General features: G+C 38.3%; 2 protein-coding genes across 3 annotated transcripts; one reads left to right on the top strand and one right to left on the bottom strand.

Moving 5' to 3' along the window:
* Positions 1-1,296: 1,296 nt before the first annotated feature.
* On the bottom strand, positions 1,297-5,953 carry DYNLT2 (dynein light chain Tctex-type 2). Its single transcript, XM_086627146.1, has 4 exons — positions 5,873-5,953; positions 3,742-3,948; positions 2,742-2,900; positions 1,297-1,418 (listed from the first exon to the last, which is right to left on the bottom strand). Exons 1-4 carry the CDS (start codon positions 5,951-5,953, stop codon positions 1,308-1,310), a joined length of 558 nt encoding a protein of 185 aa, XP_086483272.1. The 3' UTR covers positions 1,297-1,307.
* Positions 5,954-6,519: 566 nt separating this feature from the next.
* ERMARD (ER membrane associated RNA degradation) lies at positions 6,520-24,096 on the top strand. Of its 2 annotated transcripts, XM_086631545.1 has the most exons (18): positions 6,520-6,727; positions 7,501-7,669; positions 8,570-8,709; positions 9,235-9,336; positions 11,136-11,225; positions 12,339-12,436; positions 13,033-13,169; positions 14,514-14,628; positions 15,215-15,317; positions 15,768-15,797; positions 16,311-16,379; positions 17,198-17,368; positions 18,278-18,361; positions 19,213-19,292; positions 20,053-20,181; positions 21,637-21,846; positions 22,802-22,915; positions 23,568-24,096. In XM_086631545.1, exons 2-18 carry the CDS (start codon positions 7,501-7,503, stop codon positions 23,725-23,727), a joined length of 2,001 nt encoding a protein of 666 aa, XP_086487671.1. In that variant the 5' UTR covers positions 6,520-6,727; the 3' UTR covers positions 23,728-24,096. The 2 variants fall into 2 exon arrangements, with proteins under 2 accessions (XP_086487671.1, XP_086487672.1); XM_086631546.1 differs by lacking the exon at positions 6,520-6,727 and having other exon boundaries at positions 7,074-7,669.
* Positions 24,097-24,721: the final 625 nt, after the last annotated feature.

The following is a 24,721-nucleotide window of genomic DNA, read 5'->3' on the forward strand; positions in this document are numbered from 1 at the left end:
CGCCGGGCGGCGCCGCGTCCCGCTCCCACGGTTACGGCCGGGGGAAGGCGGAGCATCGCCCCCCACCCCGGCAGGAAAGACCCCTCGTCCCGCCGGGGCGGCGCGCGCGCCCGCTCGCACGCGCGCAGCTAGGCTGCGTGGCCGCGCACGGCCCCCGCGCCGGCGCCGGCGAACAAAGCGCGAAGCCGCTCCCCGGCGGCAGCCCCGGCCGCCGCCCCCAGGGGCTCGCCTCGCTGCGGGGGCGCGCCCGCCCGCTCCCCGGACCTCGCCCTTTGTCCGTACGCGGCTCCGAAGACGCTGAGACCCGGCCAGGCCACGGGGCGTCCCGCAGTACCACCGCCCACCGCCCCGTCTGCGTTCGCGCACCTTATTTTCAGCTCCTAACAACACAACCGACAGGGAAAAGGCATCAGTGCTCGGTTTCCAGCCACGGCAGTTCCAAAAGCAGATGTCTGTGCACTTCGCAGATCTGCCAGAGTCTTATTTTTCAAAATAAAATCATAGAACGGTTTGGGTTGGAAGGGACCTTAAAAATCATAGAACGGTTTGGGTTGGAAGGGACCTTAAAGATCATCTAGTTCTAACTCCCTCTGCCATGGCCAGGGACACCTTTCTTCCTTCCTGTCCTTACCAATTATGGACCTAATCAATAGCCTTGTTACGGACCCCACCACCCTCCTGCCGTTGCCATCAGAAGCCACTTGGCTTAAACGATCAAACTTTCCCAGTTAAGTATTTCAGCCACCAGCCTGAACGCAGGTGGTATTTAATGCGAGTTTAAGGCACAGGGAAGCTAATGACTGAACTCAACACTTTCTTCAAGGCAAACCACTGGAAATTTGCACACGTTTCTAAGTGTGCAAAACACGGCTTCCCTCCTAGCCGGGTTTCCTCACCGGCTGGCATTTTATCCGATACAACTGGAAAAAACTGAACACTGCCTTTTCTTAAGAATACAGATACCTGCAATTTATTGTAAACATTCGTCAACAATTCTAGGGATGCAACAGACAAGCGACATTCAAAATTTTGCAAAGTTTGGCCTCACACCAGCTGCTTCAACTCGCACAGCAGAGTGTTACGACAGATGAAGCCCATATGTACTCAACCATACACGTTTCAAAAGCTTTTTTGGGGTTTGTTTTTTTTTAAAAAAAAACAGAGAAAAATGAGCAAAATTATCTCAACTACATGTCAATGTGCCGACAGCATTAGGACAAAAATTAGTACTAAAATAATAATGTTATGAAAGTTTTCAAATATACCAAGTACTGTGACGCACAAAACCAGGTGTGGCTTTCAGAGTACTACTCATAGTAACAAGCCATTACCAAAGCCAGTGCAATAAATGTTTCAGTTTCACATTTAGCTGAAACCCAAGTGTCTCTCTGAACATCCCAGACCCATCTGCTGGCAACCTAAAGGAAAGAAAAGAAAAAGCTACTTGTGAATCTATAAACAGCACAGTTTTCATATTTTTTTTAAAAGAACATACAGCATTACATAAATACTGACATAATTGCGTTACGAGAGTTATGAGTAGTAACAACTGCAAAATTACAGTGAAAACGAACAAGTCAATATACGTTCTTGCTTCACACTAAAGCTTCCACCCTGATAGATCCAGAAATCTCTACACCAAAAACTCAATTCTCTCTCACATCCACTTGTCAGCACTTTACTATACAGTAGCAGCAACCCTTCAAAAGAAAGGCGACTAGACATTAGTTTTGGGAACATACACAACTAACAAGTCACATACCCCACTCCTCCACCTCCAGCTTACTCCAGTCTACTTGTGACCGCTGACTGGGCTTCCAGTTTTTTTGATAAAACTGTTTTCAAAGCTAAAATGTGTGAATTGACTGCTGGAATAAACATATTCCTCATGGAAAAAAAAAAAAGTTAACTTGGACTGAGGAGCTGTAGGTTAAAACGGATTACTGGAACGGTCCTAGTACAGCTTCATACGCGGCGTTCTGTAGACAGCACCAGAACAGTGGGTCGACGCAGGCCCCTCGCGGACTGGCTCCATGGCTGATGCTGACAACCCTTCAAACATTGTTTCACATAACCCACCAGGTACGGTTTCATCAGGTTTTAAGAACTGGTGATGAACACTCCTAAATAGCAGTGCTCTCTAACACTCGGCAAGATACACAAAAACGTTCTGAATGCCAACAGGAGCTTGCAACACTTGCACATTTATATACAAAACAGGAAAGTCTAGTAGAATACTTTTCTTTCAGGTTGGCCCAGTTCAGATCACTAATGTTAATTTGTAGTCCTGGAAGTATGTGTGGTAGCAACTACAGGTGGAACAGTTTCTATCTCTTTCCTTGCCATCTGCTCCTTCCCATGTCATCCCACGCTACAACTACACAGCTTTTTGTGCTGAACGTGATGACCCACCTCAAGATCAAGGTAAATTCACCGCAGTCATGCAATTGTACTGCCACCACACATAACGGAAATAACTCATTGACACGGAAAAGCAGCATGGGCTGCTTACCACTGTTACTGAACTCAAAAAGAAGACAACCTTCGCAGGGTTAGGTAGAATCACAGCAGTACCTTAAATTGTCACCTGGCATACTACTCCCCATTAAGAACCCAAAGGCTTCAAGACCACCTCCAGCTAGTTAAGCTGCAGAATGAGGATGAAGGCCTAGGAAATAGCATATACTTCTAAAAATAATTTTCCATTTGTGAAAGATATTATGAAGAATATGTTTGCTCACAGTTATTGCCTGACCCGCCTTTTCCACAATTAGCACTGATACCACATACTTATAACGGTCAAAGTTCAATTCCTTCACAGCCTTTAATATTTCTTCTGAGATCGAAGCGCACAAGGAAGGACTAGAAACTCCATCATATTTGGCTTGTTGAAGTGTATTCTATAAAAAAAAAATTTGAAAGATCTCAGTTTTCATCCTGGTAGTTCTTTGCAAAAAAACTTTTACAGTCATTTCCATTAAAAAAATATTAGAAGAACTAATGAGTAGAATAGCCAATATAGATGATGGTCTCTCTCCAACAGCTGCGCCATTTTTACTCTAAAATATTTTATCTATTTTTTTGAAAGTGACAAACATGTCCAGCCAATCAATCTCCATTTAACAAACAGGAATGTATTCTTCTCCATCATCTGGGCTCAGTTCACTGGAAAACAGTGCTACAAATACCTGTTCCAAATATCAAAGGCATGTCTTCCAGACAGCAGAATTACAGGAGTTGGTTACAACTACTGAAGGTATCATTAACAGCTACATATTATCTCAACAGATTGTTCTCCTTCATTTTTGCTTAATTTTTGTGTGTGGCAGTCAGACTGTCAAGGACACCAAGTATATTTTACATGCAGGCCATGTGATATTAGTAACTAATTGAAGGAGTAGAACTCCATAAATTCAATGTCAGGATCTTTGGGTAACTGGATACTTTGCACATTAGGGCACTTGGTGCTGTAGCTCAATTTGATTTAGAAATGGTTAAGAGTTTAAGAAGCTTCAGCTCCATCTTAAGAGCGCACACTCAGCAGTGACCTTGCAAAGGGCCTTCCGCACTTTGCAAAACAGAGCACATTCACATTACGTTTGTGTGCCAAAACTCGAAGTCTGAAAAGATTTATGCATAGGTTTAAGTTTCTGCAACTTACACTGTTCCATTAACATAACTTTTGTAAGACAAACTACTTTTTCAATAAAAACTAGACAATTAATTTAAAAAATACTATACCGTTAGTATTGCTTGAGCTTTGTCTCTTACTAAATAATCCCGAAATCTATTATGTGACTGCAGTCTGTATGTATTAGCATATCTTATCTTTGCCCTATTAGCTTTGAATGCCAATAGCTTAGCTTTCACTGAATCACCAAAATGCTCTTCTCCCATTGGAGCCATACCTAAAGCTTCATAATTTGATTGTGTCCTTTTTCCTTTCGTCTGTGAAGAAACAATTAAAAAAAAGTCCACATCACATGTCAGTATTTCAGCATTTAACAGTCTCTAAATAATACTTTATAGTGTACAGTGTAGAGAAAAAAAACACAATTAGTCTAGGAATATTAATCAAAAAAAGCAGAAAAGCTAGAAAATAGATATCTTCTGGCTGTTTCTACACGATCGCTTTTACTGAGGGGAGGAAAAGAAAAGAGAACAGTACAGTAGTTAACTTCTGCTCTATTTTAACAACTTTTCCACTGAAATCCCAATGAAACTTGCATTTAAACTTGGTCAATTAGACACACCATACTAAGCGCTCTGAATCCACTCCATTTTCCAAGTAAAAACACACAGATATTAACATATGTTTCCAAGACTGTTAACCACAACTTCAAGCTTTTTATTCAGTCTACCCAAAACCCACAATATATGCTCGGTTCATTTACTACATAAATTTACTTGTCCTCATTCCTTGTGAAGCTACTAAACAAATGCCTTAGGTATTAATGACTTAATTTGCTCATGAATCAAAAAAAAAAGAAAGGAAAAAAGCTCCAATTTGCAAGCTTTGTAATTTTGCTTGGAACTTAAAAACAGTAGTACTTCTTTTTATTTGTCATCACAACTCTGAAGATGTTTTCTCCCCATCTAGCTTCATTCTCTTCTATCATTCTCTTCAACATACATGACAAAATTTGGCCCTCTCTGAATGCAAGCAGCAAGTCTGATGATGCACACAAAACATGTCACCTGCTGTCCCCCATGGCTGGCTAAAAACAGAACTGTAAAACATTAACAAAACAAGACAGAGACAGAAAAGCACACAGAACCAATGAGATCATAACAAATGCTACAGACAGTGGTATTCCACACCAGCTACCACTTTCAAGTTTTGCTGATTCTTCAACCCCTTGCTCCACTTCCTGACTACAGCTAGAAGTTAGGTGAGAGAAAATCATCAGTTCCTTCTCAGAAGTGCAGAAAAGAGCATCAAAGCGATAACACTACAGTGCAAGGCTTCCACTAAGAAGTATAGAAAAAAATCATACACTTAGGAATAATATAAAAGTTTAGTGAGAATTATTTGAAGATGTACTATTCAGGGGCTCGTAAATTTTTCAGTCAGAGAAGTTTGAGAATAAAGGAAGCAATACAGTTTCTTCTCTACGAAATCACTTACACATTAGCCCTGTCAACACTGCGGCCATTACCTGCATATCTCCTCTGGTTTCTTAGACAATTCTGTTAAAAAACAGTGACGTTGGCAGCCCTCGTGCAAATTGGCTGCAGCGAATAGTTGCTTTTGAGTTAAAGACACAGTTCTTGCTCATTTCTTCAAAAGGGGGCACACCTTCTCCTAACTTACAGAATTCACAGTAGCACTTAAGTTGGAAAGCCAGCACTACCGTTGCCTTCTTATCAACTTCACGAGGCTCTAACAACTTTGCCCCCCAACGCCAAAAGCGGCACACCAGCTACAAGGTGAACGCGAACATGACACCCGACCAAGCAGAACGGGGACAAGCTATCGCAAGCCGGATGGGTAAAACTGACGGGGACGGCATTTCTGACACCACTTTTCACAAGATCACACTCACCTTTTCATCACACACCGAGCCCCACGTTCTTCCACACGCTGTCCCTACCGCTATTCCTAAGGATCCAAGCCGCATCCCTCCCTCCTTCCCTCGCCAGCGGAAGCGCTCCGGTCCCGCTCTGCCGAGGGCCGCGGCGGAGCGCGAGGCCGCCGCGCCCCACCAGCGCGCGGTACGGCCGCGCGGCGGCTGCGGCCGTTACCCCGGCCCGGACACTCGCTCCCTTCCTAGGCATCCGGCGCTCCCGGCCGGGGGGCACCGCCGGCACCAGCCTCCAGCGCTAAACCCCTCGGGGCTGCCGCCCCACCCCCGCCCCGGCGGCCGCTCACGCTGTCTTTATGCAACAGGCCCTGGCGCCGCTTTCCTCCCTCCGGGGTGACGAACTTCGGCATCTTGGAGCGCTTCTCCATGGCTTGCGGCATGCAGCGCCGCTCTCCCAGAGCGGGGGCAGGCGGTCACAGCCTCCCTCTCCTCCTGCTCCCGGCCACGAGCCGCGGGCAGGCACTGCCTTCGCGCTCCGCAGCGTGCAGCAGCCCCCTGCGAGGGCGGGGCTCTTCCCGCGCGAGCCGGGCGTGACGCCGCGCGCCGCTACAGCGTCGTGACGTAGGAGCGGGCGGGCCCAGCAGCGGCGGAGGTAACGGCGGTTCGCCGCCATGGCGGGGCGGGGCTGCTGCTGCCGCTAGCGGGTGGCGGCGGTCGCGGGCTTCGGGCCGGGGGTGGCTGCGCGCCTCTCCCTCGCGGGGCTGCGGGGCTCCCTACGGCCGCGGCTGGTCCCGGGAGAGCGATGGTGCTGCAGCCGGAGGGCGGCGGGGCGGCGGCAGCCCTGCCTCTGCGCTTCGGCCCCGCCTCTGCGCTTCGGCCCCGGCACCGGTGGAAACCTGGGAATTTCCTTGGAATTTCACGTACTTTCCCCGAAAGTCAGCTACCTGCTCCGTGCCTGGTCTATTTTAGGCAATAGAGGGTGGCTGTGGTAGTTGAAGTTTTGCCCTGGCCTCCGGTCCCTCGCAGTGAAACGTGGGGTGCCTCAAAATAAGGGGAAGGACTGAATTACGTGTTTTATTAACGTTTTAGATAGTGTGGTGTTTTTTTTTTTTTTTTTAATGCAGATGGGATACTCGTGATGGCACCTAATACCAGTTCATTACAGAAACTGTCATACTTGCGCTGTGCTGTTACCAAAACAAGTACGTAGTCTCTCATTGAAGCCATGAATTCAGAAATTATGTACTGCAAGGGTCAACTCTGCTAATTAAAGAGAATTTTTTTTAACTTAATGGAATCTTATATTTGTTGTGATCCTTCATTTTGAAGCAATTTCTTGTCTATCGTTTCTGTTTGATAAATGAGGAGGCATGACTTTTTTCACTAAACCAGAAGCATATTCCTCCTTGTTGACGTGAGCAGTTTTATCTTTGCAAATTCTTTAATTTAAATGTGTGCTGCTGAATTGACCTGTCTTTCTGTTTAGACTAATAGACAAATAACATTTAGGCTTCGATTGTTGTACTGTTACTATCAGTTCATGCAGAATACATGTTCCCCCTGCCCACATCAATGGTTTTGCTGGTTGTAAGGACCAAAGCTCTTGAAGTAGATCAGTTTCCCATCAAGCTCAGGGAGCAGGCAGAATGTATATAAAAACTGACATATTTTTGCTTCAATCTTTCTTCATTCCCGTTTAGTAGCTAAAACCATGCAGAAATATACCATCCTGGCATTATGCAAATAGAGCAATTCTTCCCTTCCTCCTTCCTCTCAGTTTTCCCCAAGGTGGTTCAGCTCAGAATTCCTTTCAGCATATGCGCAGGTGAAAGTTGCGTTGCAAAACTTAACAACTTGTTCACAGATGCTGTATTGCTTAGCTGTATATTTGTGCTTATGGGTATGCCTTCATAATATTTTTTTTTTTGTTCTCATGTACTTTCTCAATGCAAAGACTCTTTTTCGTGTGTTCTAGATGGCATTGTCAGACTCAGTCACTACTTGTCTTTCTCCACCTGTGCATTACATGATTTGCAAACTTGGATTTGAGAAAAAAGACACCTATGATATTAGTAATATTTTATCTGAAAATGGTGAAGTATGTTGGCAAGCTGTTACAGAGCATGTGTGTTACGTTGAATCAGGTTAGTGTTTACCTGCTCTAGTAGTGATACATTTAAGACTGATGCAGAATCTAACTACAATTCGTAGCAATCCTAGCTTAGCCGTAACATTCTGTTACAGTACAGCATTAGCTTTGCTGCAGGTTAGAGTACATAACAGTTTGTATCTACAAGGAGCTTAAAGTATTCCTACTGTTGCTTCTGTTTTGTTTCCCCAACTTTAGCTCTTACAGAAGTACTGTTCGGTTTCCCTTCTGTATATAGAAAGGTTCATAATTGTTTTTTAACCAAAACAAAGTATTTACGCCCTGATGAACTCATTGAATTTTAATTTGCCAAATTGCATTGTGCAAGCTCTGTTAATAGTTTTCAGAGATGTAAAAATGATACATGTTTCTGCCTCAAGCAATATCTTTCAGTAAATCAGAAAAATTTATTTTCCTATAAAAGTGTCTCACCAAAGAGGAGCAGTGATACCGTTCTGTAAGGTTCCACATCCATCTACGTTCTTTAAAGGGTGTAAGTGGTGCAACTTGACTGAGGCCTCTGAGCCTGCACTAGCTTCCACCTTGATTATGTGAAATTTATGTACTTTAGTAGTTCTTCCCATTTCAACAAAACCAGAACATAATAATCCTCTTTACTTCCATATTTTGCACTAAGTTGTTTTTTTTTTTTATATTTGGAGTAGGTACTCAGTCTTACCTGGTTTCACACTGCACTTTTACTTTTCTGTATCTTATCTGTATGGTCTTTTGGACAGTGAATTGTAGTGTATTAGTCATGCTAAAATAGTTGGGATAAAATTCTCTGTGCTAAACAGGTATACAAGCTGTAGCAGGTTTTACTCCTTGTGAGTTTTAAAGTATCGGACCTTCGGGAAGTTTGGTACTCTAATTATCTTCTGGTTTTCAATTTAAGATCAAAGTGTGGATTATATCAAAAGCATACGATCATTAGGACCTGTATGTGAATCTGTTAATTTGCACTTCAAATCTCTGACCAAGGAGCAATTTGTAATTCAGTATGCATTATGGTTCCACTGGACAAACTACACAGAGGTATGGAAATGTCTGTTGATAATTTGTATTTTGGCACATGAACCCTTTGTGGAAGTTTAATCTAAGAACACAGAAGAGATGTTAATGAATCAAAACGCTTAGAATTTGTAACTAATTGTCCTTCTCTGACATGTAGTCGCTTCTAATTTTCCTGACTTTGTAATTAGATTTTATATAAGTTATCACAAAGAGAACATGAGATTCTTTGGACCTGTTCTAACCTAAGATAGTAGGATTTTGTTTTTAGAATAATCTGTGCTTAATATCAAATTTTACTGTGTAAAGTTATTTTTGATAATGTTTATAGATGAAAGGCACTAGATGCATTCCAACTAAAAGTACAAGAGGTGCTCTAGGGCAGTTTCTTTCCAGGCATCTACAGTTTTATTTCCTTGGCATGATTTTCTTTCTGCATTTGCATGGTGACTATCACAGAGGAATATTTAGGTTTCTATGTGCTTTTGACAATTTGTATTTTCCTTCTGAATATTTCACACAACATTCTTCCTCTCCCCCATCATACAGTTATTTCTTGAAGTATTTGACATTCTACAATATACAGAAAATACAGAAGTTGCTCTTGGCTTAATGAAACTGACAGCATGCTTGGAGCGAGCCTTGGGTGATGTAAGTGCCAGCATGAGGAGTCTATTGCAGATTTAGTTTTGTAAGATGGGAATGAGCTCTTGGATTTAAATGCATGCTGAAAAAGTGAGATTACTCTGTACTGTAGTAGTACACAAATAGCCCAGCTGCATTTTGAATTTGAATAGGAGAGATGCTCTTTTCTGGATCCAATTGTGCTAATGGAAACACCTTCTTAGGCTCCTTCATCTGTGCTGGTAGAGTTGCTTTAATGAAACCCATTTCATTAAAAAAGAGAAAAGTTTGCTTAATCAGGGTACATACAGTAGGCCTTTGTTACTTTGATTTATTGTCATGGTTTTACTCCTTGTGAGTTTTAAAATATTAAATATGACATTTATTTAACTGAAACAGGGAACAGCATATCTTCCACGGAAGATCTGATGATGTAGTACCTCCTGTAAGGAGAGGCATGAGCATGCAGCTGGAAATGAGCTGCTAGATAGCTTCTTTCCTCAGAGCTCTGTTCACAGAGTGTACATCTGTTTAAATGCTTTGACGTAAGTCTTGTGCTGCCAAAAAAATCTAGAAGTCAACTTACAATTTAAATTCTAGACCTAACTGATCGGCTGGATAGATCTGAGATCCATCTCGTAGTCCTGAACATTTGTCTTGTTAACACACTCACTCTTTCTTTTACCCTGTAGTAGTTAGAAAGGGTATGCACTCTTGTTAAAGCGTAACACTGCAGGAGTTCCATGACCAGCATGAGGCAGAGTGTGTACATGATAAGAAACTTGTATTGTGAATGCTCTTTGATGGAACATGAATTAGGCTATGGTTGAACATTTGGTGGTAGCACTGCTTAAGTTTGTTTAAGCAGTCTTCACAGCCATCTGCCTTGTTTGCTGATATTCTGTACATTATGTGAGTGCAAATATTTGAAGGCCTAGTAGTAAGCTATATTGATCAACTGGTCGAGATACCTTTCCACCTTTTTTCCCTACCCTCATTTTTGTTTTTCAGCTGAGCAGTTCTTTGATCTGCTTCACTCCATGACCACACAAACAGATGCCACCACTACTTATGGGCACGTAGGTTAGGGAGAAGGGAGCAGCAGCTGGTTTAAGAGTCTTTGCTGCTGGGATGTGTTGCTCACAGATAAGATAAAATAGCTGGTTGTTAAGTCTCTGTGAGGAGCTCTGGAGAAGGAAATGCTGGAGAAAGAACAATGGGCTAATTCACAACTGGACAAACCGATTTACCCAAGTATGGAGGATGGTAAATTTTGAAATAATGAGAAGTTACCAATGATTGGAAAGAAACATCAGGGAGAATACATGGAATGGAAGGCTTCATAGTCGTTGGGACTAGAGATGCTAAGATTGCCCAACTAGGATAAAATCTAATTTAAGGAACAGCCAGAATCAGAAGACAAACCACAAGTCTCCGTCCTTTAACAATGACAGACCCTATGGTTTTCTAGGGTAAGAATGAAGTATGGTGTCCTGGGTAGTTTTTTCCCATAATTATGTGTTCTTGTTGTGCTTTACTTTTATTTTTTCTTGGAAGAGAATAGCAGTACGTGTACAAACACTGTGAAAAGCCTAAGTATGGGAACATTAAGTAGCTTATGCGCTCTCTCCTGATGCATTCCATAAATTTTAATTTGTCATGAAATTACAGAGTTTAAAGCCTTTCTAAGGATTTGGTGGGTTTTGTTTGGTTAGTGTTTTTACAGTAATAAAAATGGTTACTGGTGAAATATCGAAGTTATATGTTTGAAATACAAAGAAGTATACTGAATTACTGATGTCATTTGTTTTGCTTTATTTTAACAGGTATATTTAATGACTGGTAAAGATTGCCCTTTCCTTCTAAGAGACTTGCTTGCTTCTGAGGAGCTGGCAGTTGTCTTTGGACAAGCTGTAGTAAGTGCATAGTTTTGAAACAAGTGATAAATACTGAGCTGGTTTTCTTCTTGCCAAATGACAGGTTTCCAAGCATAGCCTTTGCTTGCACTGAAGAAGAGTATGCAAATTCTGTAATATACTGGGAAAATTTTAATTTCATACATGTTATTGTCTGGAGTATATATGGCAAAATAATGAATATTGTAAATGGAAATATTTTTAAGGCAAGCTCATAAGTTCTTATTTGCTTTTCTTAATGAAAAACCTACATACATGAAATTTCACATCTCTGTCAAGGAGGTGAGCAAGCCGCAGAGTTGTCTGCCTCTTTCTGAGTTGCATTACTTGAAAACACACGTCCTGCACTACACTGGCTGTTTCTGATAAGCTGTGTTCCCCTTCACCACTGCAGTAAGATGCTTTACAGCATTTACCACACTAGAATTTTTCAAAATAGAGGAAACTAATTTGTTCATCTCCATGTGCAAAAAAATAATAAAAACATTATTCTGATGACATTTACACTCTTGTGTAAATGTAGTAGATGGTCTTTCTAATACAGTTTTACAAATGTAAATTATTTGTTAAGATAAAACATTGGATGTGAACTGTATTTTGTATTTTATATTGTATTGTTAGCCAGACTAGTACTGTTATAAGGATTATTTCTTGAATTTTGATGGCATGTGGAATAGTTCATTCTTACAGTTAAAAAATAAAAACAATGTTTCTGTTTTTGTTTGACAGTGATCTGGGAATACAGCTTTGAATGCAAATCGTGCATTTTATGTGAATTTGTATGGAATCATTGTTGATTTATACTATGAGAAGTAAAAGCTAAATTTGATCTCATTTATTTGCCTGTCATAACTGGTTGGAATGTTTAATAACTAATTTTGTTCTTCCCATATTTTGTTCTATATCATGTACAAGTAAGCTGAAAGATTTCCTTTCAGAGAATACTGGGAATCGCAAGTAGTGAGTTGCTGTTATAGTGACAAGCTGTGGCCAGTCGTCTTGACAGTAGACATTGTAGTCTCTCAATAACTCCTGCAATTTTCTGTCAGGGAAAGATACAAAGTAATAAATAATAGATTTCTTCATGCAGTAATCACTTTGTTTATTAATTAGATGAATGTACTGAGGGTATTCGTTGGATCTCCATATGGTCTGAATCTTCGTAATGTTTTATGGCATGGGTTTGCATCCCCACAAGAAATTCCTTCAAAGTAAGTTACCAATAAGCATCTTGTTTTCTTACCAGTCAGACCTGAGAGTGCTTGAAAAGCTGTTAGTAAAACTTACTGCTCTTACTGAAAATATTTTTTAAAAAAACTGAAAATCTCCAAAGGCCTCTGGCAGTATCCTGACAGTTTTCACCTGCTACTGCCACTTCTTTTAGAAAGAAGTTTCCATAGAATACTTCAGCCATTATAAAGCTGGTTAGTTTTAGGACCAGGGTTTTTTTTTACTAGCAGGAAAAGCAAGAGAGCTTAAGGTCTTTTTTTTTTAAGCCCAGTTCCTTGTCTGTCAGGGCAGTCAGGAATAACTCAGAACAAAACACAGGGGAATGGGGTAGGAGGAGGAGCAACAGCAGCTAATATAGAATACAGGGATGCTTTTTCCTAATTCTACATTGTTTTTTCATGCTTGTGAATGCAATTAATTATCAAGTGCCCCTTCTCAAAAGAGATAGGGAGTATAGGTTTTGGATGTCCTTTGAAAAAGCAAAAAACCAAACTTTGTCCCCAACACACAAATGTTGATTCTTTGCAAAAGATTTAGTTGTGTAAGCTTTTCTAATATATTATGGTCTTCTCCCTAGATATTGTGCTATGCTGCTTTTTTTAACTGCAGGATTGGGTCAGTTGTTACAGATGTATCTTCAGCAAACTAAATGTGTTTTAGTACATCGACCTTATGTGATCTTCGTTAGCTTAGAGGAGCTTGATGTATTTCCAGGCAAGTATTCAGCCATTAGCAAGTTTTTATTGTGTTGTATGTGTTACTGTTTCATTGTCCAAAATTGCAGTTGAAAATAATGCATTTTTGACAGTTTTAAGATTGAATCTTAGCTAGGATACCTGTATACACTGTCATTAGATGAATCTATCATGCTTGTAAGACAACTTTTTAATACGTAGGCAGTTCCACTGGCTATTGAGTCAAAAAATACTGCATTCTACAATAATTGTAACACATTGCAGTATGTAACGTTACTGCTTCTAAAAGACTTCAATGATATGTTCCAGTTTTTTGATGGTGGAGTTCATTTCATGTAACAGTCATCTAGTTTGCCTTTACAAAATATGATTCCTTCCAGAATCAGTGGGTTCCAGCTGCAAGGGTCCCAGCAGCAGTGCCCTGCATCTTGCAGGAAAGGTACTGCTGAAACAGAGTAAAGGATGGTGACACATCTTCAGTACGTGGATGCTTTTCTCAGGGAAGGACTTGAAGTGTCAGATTAAAATCTCATCTCCCTGGCTACAGACCTTATTTGGTTCAGGCCTACTATTTTTAAAGCAACAGCAAAGTGTATGGGGAATTCTGGTGTCAATGGTAGTCATGGTCAGATTGTGCTACATAAACAATTTGCCAGTGGAACATCTGTTCGTGGAACATCGGTTAATTGAACTGAAGCAGGCCTTTTGGGATCCAAATCAAGCTGATAACGTTCCAGTCATCATGTAGTATAAATCCTATAGCTGTTGATTTGCTTAAAAAAAACACCTACTGCAGTCAAGTTTCATTTGCCATTTTAAGCTCTCTCTTGGATGAGATACTTATAATGTGAATTCATAAGTGTAAATTCCTAAGTGTAAATTTCCTTATATGGTATCATTGAAGTATGAAATGTTAATTTATTATGCTAAATGTCATCACAGAAAATTGATAAAGTGGGAACAATGTGCTCATGTTCAAATATTCGTACTACTGTCCTAATTCTTACTGAATTAAAATGATTAATATATATTACACTTTTTTTAAAGTATTTGAAATAGGTGGAGAACAACTCAACAGAAGCTAGGTCCAGTTGCTGTGTAATCTTTTAGTCTCAGTAACCACAACTTTTTACTTTGTTTTTACTCTGTAATTTTATATTATCACTAAAAATGCAGTCTTACAAACTTAATTTCTGATCTTAAATATGACTACCATTGTACTTACATAGTTAAAATAAATTGGACAACTTTTAAGTCTCCCTTTAAAATGTGGAAATAATCATATTTTCAGTGAAATATTAAGAATGAATTAGTAAAATGTAGATTGTATGTAGTTTATCAATGTTGTTTTGCTAACTTGCAGATCTTACTCATGAAACACTTTCGATAGCTGAAGAGCTAGTAAAACTGTCCAGTTTTGTATTAAAAACAATGTTACCATTTTGGATGGCTGCTTTAACAGCTTTCAAGAAAAGCAGGTAACAGTAGATTTTTATTATTATTATTTAATAGAATATAGAAATAATATATTCTATACTTATAGAATAATAGCAGCATTTGTAGATTCCAAAGCTTTTTGCTAAATCTTTTGCTCAACAACGTGTAGTTATGCGTTGTTATGGTGGTCTCTAAGGAAGTTTGTGAACTTACCGCTTTGTTTTGTGCCAACTAGGATTGTAAACTATATTTTGAAACCTAAAAAGAACTGTTGCAGATGTAGCCAAAAAGGAGAGCTTTACAAAGCAAGTGGAAACAGATCTTCAGATATTAACACATTGAGTTAAAAAAAAGAAAAAAAGAAAAAAAAAAGCATTGGTTTGTTTTTCTCTCCCATGCTCTACCTTTTTGTAAGTTATTCTTATCTCTGAGCTGGTTTGAATTCGGTGGTCAGCTTCTGTTGGGCACAGGTAGTCATTTAGTGTTTGTTTACAAAATGCGTTGCAAAGGAATTTGGGGCAGGGCTGTTTGGCCCGAGAGTGTAACTCTGAGATGACTCTAATTTCCATTTGGATTATATTTATAAGGGGGGAAAACCTCTTTGGGTATCTCTGTTATTTTTTTCAGGTATGCTGACTGTGTGATTCTCTTACTTCCTCAGCTGGAAGTTGGACTTCGATTGCTCTTCACTACAACTAATAAATGTCCAAGTCGTTTGCTAACAGCTGAGGTAAAATTTCTGTCTAAAGTCAATTCTGATTTAGCGCTAACAATATTTGCAAAATAATTATGCGAGAAACATAGAGTCTAAACATTTAAAGATTTTCCCAAAAAATTTTTCAGTCGATTGTGGAACATTATTTAAAAATTTCCAGTAGCGTTTCATGAATGCCTCTTACTTCTTTGTAAAGATGTCTACCAGTGAAAGAGGTCTGAAAAAGTACTTGGAGGTTAGTGTTCAGAGACAGTAGTTCAGGGTGGAAAGTAGATCATGTTAGATTTGTTTTTAAAAACTTGGCACAAAATCCAACAGTCTCTTTTTTCATTTGCAAGGGATTTTTTTTGCTATTCATGCACCTCTAGTACATCATGAAAATGAATAAATATAAGTTTGGTATACATGTCTAATTAACTGGTTTTGTTTGAAAATCAAATAATGTGAGTTGTTTTTTTGTTCTAGCCTTCTGCTCTCTACACCACTTTTGATGAGGTACTTGTGATTATTTTGTTTTTTAAATATATCTCAATGTCAGAATTTAACCACGTGCGTATTTCCCATTACTAGAGACCAGAAAGAACTTTATTGTGTTGGATAAGACATTATTTCTAAATTTTTTGCAAATAGAAGATGATGGACAGTAAACATTTTAAATTTGGAATCCCCCAGAAAATATCAAAATCAATACAAATTTTAATTGACAAACTTGAATTTCTTCCAAATGTTTTTCTCTTGAAAGTCTTCATCTCACAGAAACAAACGTTCTGTCATTTTTCCTATATTCAGTTATTCAAAATAAATGCAAATAGACACTGCAAGCAGAAATTCTCAATTTTATAACTCCTTTGAATTATCTCAAATTGTCTGTCAGGAATAATTAGGCGTCTTGATTCTTGAGTGGTGGAAGTAATTGCTTAAAAATAGGGAAACTAATTACTTTAGTTGGTGTTTTTTCTTTGATTGTTGGGCTTTCAATAAGTTTCTCTTCAAATTACATTTTTCTAGATGCTAGCAAAGCATTTGGATAATGGAGAAATCAACCAGCTTCCTGCAGTTCTTGAGGAACCTGCCATGGCAAGTGTTTTGAAAGTGTTTTTTTTGATGTTTTTGTTTTTTTTTTTTTCTTGTTATTTTTAGTTTGTTTTTAAATTTAGTTAATGTATTTATGATCATGCCTAATACTGATTTATTTCACATAGCTTACTTCCATCAGCTTAGAACCAGAAGCTTGTTACCTGTTTTCATTGTGAAGGATGCAAAGTAGTACCTGACAAGCTATATTGGGTTGAAGACCATCTTTCTTTTAAAATATAGACATCTCAGAGATATTTCTCTTTAGGCTTCTGAAGATCAGCTGAATGGAGCAAAAGTAAAACTGATGCCTCATGCAGGGAGAATTACAGCTTATTTCTGATTGCTTTTGTAATACGTCTCACACTACCTGCGCAGATGACACAAAAACATAGCTGCAAACCTACCAGAGCACATCCTGTACCTTGCCACCCAAACAGATAGTGAAGATGAAAACTGGAATGTTGAATTTAGAAGCCTTTTGAGACTGCACAGGAGACCTGAGTTTATTGTCCTCTTGTCAGAGGCAGTGGGGCTGTGGAGTACTTGGGACACAAAACTGAAGGAAATCTGTTGTTACCTGTCACGAAATAGCACGTATGTTAATTTTGAATTTCCTCAGAAGGTACCGAGATGGATGAGTTGCAGGGTATTTTGCTATGAGCGTAGTTTGCATTGTGTTTTCTGACCATCTCAATGCCCCTTTCCTATAGACATGATCACGTACTTATCTCTCAGAGGTATTGTATACACTGAATATATTCTATTCTGTGTGAATACACATAGAATAAATTCTATACACTTGGTGTATGTTTCCACAGGAATTTCTCTGGGATTTCTTGAACCACCAGGAGGGTCCACGTATAAGAGATCGTTTAAGCCATGGAGAGATCAATCTAGAAGCATTTCCCAGAGAAGCAGCTAATCAGATAGTTGCATTTGCAATTACTCTTCTCTGCAGGTTCTCAGATGAGAACGTGTTTGCTTTTAAGGTAGGGATCAATAGCACGCTTGCAGAAGATTTTTTTTTCTGTTATTTTGCGTGCCAAATCTGGTCTTAGAGAGTCTTGTGACTGAATCATTCTTGACAGCAGCTTTTGGTGGAAACTAAGTACTCCTCCAAGTAAAAAATTTTGAAAGTATGTTTTTTCTAGTTTTGCAGTGAAGTAAGTACAGAAAGTTTTCCAAAAGATTACCCTTTCTTACTGTACCTTAATTGATTTGCTTAACCACTCCATATTCACATGGCCGATCCATAAATTATGGTGATTCCACTTAATTTTTATTTGTCAAATTGTGTCAATACCTAGCGTGTTTATCTGCTGAATTATCTGAAAGGTGTGTAGAACAGCTGTAGCTCAGCCACTCAGGTACTATTCAAGATTTTCTTTCTCTGAGACACTGTAAATAATGGTGGCTCACTAACAGAGGTGTGATTTGTATCACAAATACACTCTATACTGTACATTTTTGAACACTTTTTGTCTAGCAATACATGTTTCTTAACATCAGCAGTTATTATATTTGTTCCCCCCAGTTTCCTGTTAATATTTGGGATTATTTCTTTCAATATCATACAGCAACCTGTGAGATAAATCTTCCATTTATTAGTTGCAGCTCTTTTTAGTTTCTCGAGGTACTTTGCATGCTGCTGTATCAAGAGCGTACTTGGTTGCTTTTCTGTCAGCTGCTGTCAGGTTTCACAATTAAAATGTATCAAAGAATTAAACTTCAAACACTCACTGTGCTGATTACTGCTTTCAGCCCTCAGACATTTGGAAGTCTTTATTGACTTCAGTACTATAGGTGGCTTGCATAAAACCAAGTATAAGTCTAGGTCTGCATACGATAAGGACAGGTTAAAGAAACTGTTGTTGATTATCTATGATTTTGTAAATCAGGAACACATGGTCATAAAACCACTGATTAACTGTGCAAGTTGCTACTGTTCTCGATTTCATCCAATTTCCCGACTCAAGAAACAGGTAGGTGCTTCCAACTCTGAAAGCATTTCTGTTCCTTAAAATTGTGAATCATTAAATTTGGTCTAAGTGTTGTCTTCATGCTTTGATCGTCCTAAAAAGTTAAAATTTTACGTAATTTTTTAATGAGCTTTTTAGTTTTACCTTTCAGAATTTCCAGGAATTTACAGTTGCTAAAATGAGATGTAATTAAGGATACTCCTGTTGGTGCAATTGATGCTGTGTTTGTGCTCTAGATCACTGAATAGCTTTATTCTTACCTGAATGTTTACTGTTCTCTAGTTTTCTTAATTTCCTTCTGCTTTCTTATGTCAGGAACACTCTGTTTGGTCAAGTATCTAGGAATCTTGGGTTAGGCTGTAACCCAAGATTTTTATTGTATGAAAGCCAGCTGATGCAAGATTCTGTCACTGTAGCAAAATCTGCTTTCAAGTGTCGTGGTAGTTCTCTGCCGATCAGTTTGTGAATTACTGAACGGCTTGAAGATGTTCCTCCATGAATTCGAGATTGCAGTAGACATACTTAGTACTTTTCACTTTCGACAGCATTCAAACCATATGTTACAAAAGTAATGTTAGTTAATTTTTGATATAAAAAAAAAAAAAAAGGAAGAAAGAATAGTAAATCAGTTTATTCAGATGATGCTTTAGCATGAAAGTGTGCATCAAGACTTTTTGCCCTAACATGAACAAACGTTACAATTGATGTCGGCTTACACAGTTATGACTACTAAACAAGTAACTTACTACCTGTTGCAGTTTTTTCTAAAAATAGCCACTAAGAAAAGCAAAATATGTTGTCTTGTGTGTCAAAGGCTACACTTCACATAACATTTTTCATGATACGTTTTTAAGGTGCTGGAATGTATGCAGAGCATTCACGTATGGCCAGAGCTGCCAACAGTGCCTGAGGAGCACATTCAAACGATTAAAGGGTATGTGTATGCTATTAGATTGTTCTCAAAATAGTTATGAAGAATGGGATTTAAGATGGTGGAAGGTCTCTTCAAATACTTTACTAGGAAGATGATAGACACCAGAGGGGTTGTGAGAAGATCCCTTTGTTATTTTCAGCTTAGTCTGTGCTATACACATCAGCACAGATACTATGAACAGTGCGCAACTTGAAGGGAATGAGAAGACATCTGAAACTTGTACAAAGGTGTTAGTGACTCCTGTTTCTGAAGAGACGCTGAAGGGGCTGCTAGGATGTTAAACTAGAGCTTGAGTCCATCACAATAAAAACCAAAAGATGGGTCACCAGATGTAAAACAGAAAATAATTGCTTATTCTGTGAAGAACTTGGTAACCAAATCAGTGGAAGACTTTATATGAGATATTACTTAGAAAAAGAATGTAACATTCTCTTGTTATGTGAAAATGAAGAAGTCATTAATAATATCACTGGAGGAAATTGTACTTGTTTAGAGCTGACAGGTGAAAGTTCAGTGCATCTGGCACATACGCAATGTGCTGCAGGATTTTGGTGAATGAGTGGAAGATTTATAGGTTGAGAAGACTGCTGAGACTGAAGAAAGATTGGGTTTAGTTGGAGAAAGGAAACCATGCTCATAAGGTGGAGGGAATTGAATACACTGCTATCCAAAACATCTGCTTCTTGATTTATGCCACTTTAGAAATAACTATTACACAGTTTTATCATCTCAAATCTTTTTTTTTTCTTTTATTTTTAAGGTTGGAAGGAAATGCTGAAGCTAGTACTTTAAATTTGATGATATCTGAAATTATATCTCAGTTGCAGCAATATATGCCCCAGAATTGCTGTAGTTCAGATGATCCAATCAATAGTGTCCTAACAGAGAGGTGAGTTTGATGTCCTCATGGTTCCCGCTGTCAGTTTCTACATGCAGCCCAACACAAGAACTCTCAAACCTAAATTACTCATTTCCCTGGTTTTAGAACAATACTTGAAATGTTACGTGCACTTTTCTAATGTTGCTGTTGATTTAATGTAAAAATCTTAAGAATGCTGAATATCATCTTCAAAATGAAGATTAGACATTGTGGATTTGGGACATCACTACAGTAGAGATTTTACTTGGAAATTAGGCATGAAAAAAATAATAATTTTTCTTTCAGACTGGGGAAACAAAGTGCTGTAAATATTAAATTGGTTTTGATCTGTTTTGTGCGCTAAAACTGCATCAGAAATTAGTTTTAAAGTGCTTGGCGTCGCAGCTGTGTGTGGCATTTAAAATAGTAATACTCCACTACATAATTGTGTTCTTACGTGCTTTAGTATCAAGATTCCAAAACAGAAGATGCCTTGTTATACTTGTTGTCAGACTTGGAGGTACGTTAGTTCAAATTATATCTGACTTGGAATATTGATCAGAACAATTTGACTTTTAATTGGCACTCTTAGAGCAGTCTTAAGAGCCCCATGACTGAATGAGTATGTTGGAACAAAACTCTCCTATCAAACCCATCAGGCGTGGGCGGGATAGCGCAAAGAGGGTTTTATCTGTTGCTTTACTTGTATAGCATGTGCTCCTTCTGTTTCCTACCCATCAATCTGCACTTTTCTCATTTATGAAGAAGAAGCCTAATTATTAAAGTGTTAAACCATTTTTAGAGTTTTCTGCCTTTATCATTTTGTCATTAATGTTTTGCTGAGATAATTTGAGCACGAGGGAGATTAAGAAACATTTATATAAGAACAGAGTGTTTAAAGTGATGTGTGACACATTAGGTTAGCTGATTAGAATATGATCCAAAGATATTTGGGTGCTTTAACAAAGCATAATCTGGTGTGGTGTTGATTAAAACAACGGCCTCACCACCTGCATTTTATGAAATGTTAAGTCTGCTTCTTGTTCTGCCCAGAAGAAAGACCACACACTAGTGGGAGTACTAATTAATACCATTTGTTTGAGTGAGTTCTGTTATGGTGGATGTTAATTCATTGTGAATTGAACTATGGTGGGAGGCTTCAACCACAACCCTGCTGTGATTTGATGTGTTTAGTGTATCGTTTCAGCCAGGCAGCTTTGTTTATTGTGGATGTATTTCTTTGATCTGAAATGGGAAACATATTCATCACCAGCAGTTTTGCATTTATATTCAGTAAAGTGGTAGAGAACACAATCGCTACCCCTACTACACAGATTCTTACTTTTTTCCAGTCACTAGAGTAATCCGTTTCCAGGTTTTCTGAGTTAAAACATTATGAATCAAACCACACCAAGTATGAAATGTATCGTATGTTAAATCCACCTAATAAAAGATTGACATTAACAATTCCTTCCTGTTTTGGAGGCTGTTAATTGAACTTTGTGATACGCCTATTTGCACACTTTATTCTCCGAGACCAGTTCTGGAAACATTGGTGGTACTCCGTAAAATAGGCACACAGTGCCATCAAGTGTCTGAACAAGTTGTTGCCAGCACCGAGTTGAGGTACCAGCAGTGGATGAAGAAGGCTCTACGTTCTCGCCAGAGACACAACTACCTGCGAATGTTAAACAGGTTGGCTGACGGTTTTTCCTTACTTTGTGGTTAGGTTTATAAGAGAGTGGCTGCGTGCTGCCGTTGCTCACTTTCAGTAGTTTGTCTTAGATGTTTAAAGTCAACAGCGCTCATGTGTTCTTGTCAACCATTTCAGAGTTAAGTGTCAACCCAGGTTTCTGTTATGTAGTAATGTTGAAATAACAAGAAAATCTCAGATTGAAGAATAATTTAATGGGTATTTTTAGCATTGCTGGATTACTTCACTGTAAATTATAAGCTTTCAAATAAAAGTATCATTTAAATGTTAGATTGCATTTTTTACTTGCTAGCTTTTCCTATTTGAACATATAAATGCCATTCAATTTTTATCTGAATGCAATAGGTTAAACTGATTTCAGGACTCTACCTACTTTAGTTCTGTTGCTTTTAATCATTATACCTGGGTCAGCATCTTTATAGATATAAAAGAGATTGCTTAGCGTTCCATTAATTTTGTCTATTCAGAAGCATTTCCCAGGGATTTACGAATCTGCTTTAAAAACTGGGAAAACTGTGAATATTATATTCGTGGCCAGGTTATGTCCCTAAAAGTGTTAACCATATTATTTAAGAAACATAGCTTAAACTGACAACTGACAATACGTATTTGCACTTCAGTCGAACTCCATTGTATTATCTATGGAGTAAAGGACAGGTGCTAGTTTCCAAGTTTCCTTTGGAATCTTAACTACATATGTTTGTATTTTTTTCCTCATTTTGAGGTTTCATAATTTATAGTCGTTGTTTATCGTTTTGATACTTGCTCTGCTCTTTGCTGAAGGAGTTTTCATAGCCTTTTTTTTTTTTTCTTCTCTCCACTATGTGATATCCAGCTACTTAAGCTCCAGAAGTCTGGATAATTTTATATATATTTATGAGTTGTATTTAATTTGGATTTAGTTTGTTTATTTAAAATATTTTTGCCTATTTCTAGCATTAAATTTTTGTCTCCGGTGTTGCGACTCATCTTAGTGTTGATTACTCTGGAACTAGTCAATGTTCATTTGGTTTGTAAGAAGAATCCTTTTGATTATCAGCAGTATCTAAAGTGAGTATATAAGATTTACTTTATGAAAATAGGAAGTTGTACACATTCCTATTTGATCTGTAGTATAAATCCTGTAGAGGGAAAAATAAAAAGGAAAAGCATGACTTTTAGTACAAGTCATCATTATATCTCGGACAACATTCACTCAAGAACTAAAATAACCTAGTTGAAAATACATGGTCCGGTTACTGACATTTTTAATTTTTGTTAGATTCTTCCTTAGTATAGATAGAGAACAATCACACACTGAAAAAATACTAATACATAGAAGCTGTATTTAGTACATTGGTAATTTTACTCCTTGTGTGTCAGTTAACAGCTGGTTGGATATCATAGGCATTGTGAAATGTTTGACTAGGAAAGGAAAGGAAGCTGTTTGAGGAAAATTCTATCACACATTTTATCACTGCAGTCTTTCTATGGCAGTCTTTAATTGCAGTTCTGAAAATCACTGCTTCTTATTGTAAGAATGAGAGAGTGATTCTCTTCCAGAAGTAGAAGAAACCTTAATGTATTGATCATCCTGAGGGAGATTTGGAAATTTAGAGACAGTAGCAGCTTTAAATCGGGCATTGAGATGATTTTTTTTTTATTTATGTTTTCTTTTTAAATCCCTTAATGAGTTTTTCTTCTTTGATTTTATTTCTCATAGGTTTTTGAAGTCAGTCTTGCAGTACACTGAGAACTTGGTGACATACACAAGCCCCGAGAAAAACAAGTGGGATGAAACTGTGGAGCTTACCAACAAGGCTTTGATAAAAATAAGGAAAATCAGTGACAGAAAGCTGATGTTAATGCAGCTAGCTACATAAATTAAATGGTTTTAAGATTATTTGGACATTCTTATGTATTAAGAGTTCTGGAGTCCTCAAATTTGACAAGTCTAATTCAAAGACAAACTTCATAAGTCATTGTCAAGTTTTGGATGCAAAATTTAGTCTTTTCATTAGAAGATGGCTGTTGAGACTGGAGTTGAATGATCAAGCTTCCGAAGAATGGACTGTTTGCCAAATCCAATGAAAAAAATTTACTGTGAGCTAAATCAGGATGATGCAAGTTCTACTTTAAGTATCTTACGTGTTTTGTAGCTTGATTTTTTTTTTTTTTTTTTGTAGTTTTATACTGAAAATATGTAAGAAAAGTGTGTGAATAAAAGCTCTGGAAAATTTGAAATCCAAAAAGTAATTTTTTACTTTGAAATACAATGGAAATAATGCCTAACACTATGATCAACAGGTTAAGAAATGATAAACATTTTGCATAAAGTAGTGCTCATTGAAAGCTGTGGTTGTTGTTAGTTCAAAACCGAGTTAGATCTTGCACTGGGGTAGAGCTGGTAACATAGTAACCAGTTGTTTATATTTAAAGGAGGCAGAGTGGAATAACTTTTACAAAATATGTGTCTTTTGTTTATTTTCGTCTGCTCATTCCCAATACATATCTAGATAATTAGTGAGTTAATTTCATGCAGATTAAATATAACACTCACATGCACACACTCACAGACACGTTTATTGTGGTCCAAAAAGTTATCCTCTTGTTGCATACAACATTCATTTGAATATTTTTTCAAAATAAATTCTCCCTCCAAAGAGCTGAATTTCAAAGAAATGCATCAATTGAAGAACGGATTCACAGAAGACCGCCAATCTCTATCTGTTTGCTCTCTCCTGTGGAAGGGAAAACCAGAGGGTAATGTCTGGAGAATGTTCGGCTCTACAAAGGATTAGAGATTCAAGTTACATTTTAATAAGGTTCTTTGCAATGTTTCTTGACCAGAAATCACAATGAAAAAATCAATAGTTC

The sequence above is a fragment of the Tauraco erythrolophus genome, chromosome 2 (assembly GCF_009769465.1).
Source record: "Tauraco erythrolophus isolate bTauEry1 chromosome 2, bTauEry1.pri, whole genome shotgun sequence".
NCBI lineage: Eukaryota > Metazoa > Chordata > Aves > Musophagiformes > Musophagidae > Tauraco > Tauraco erythrolophus.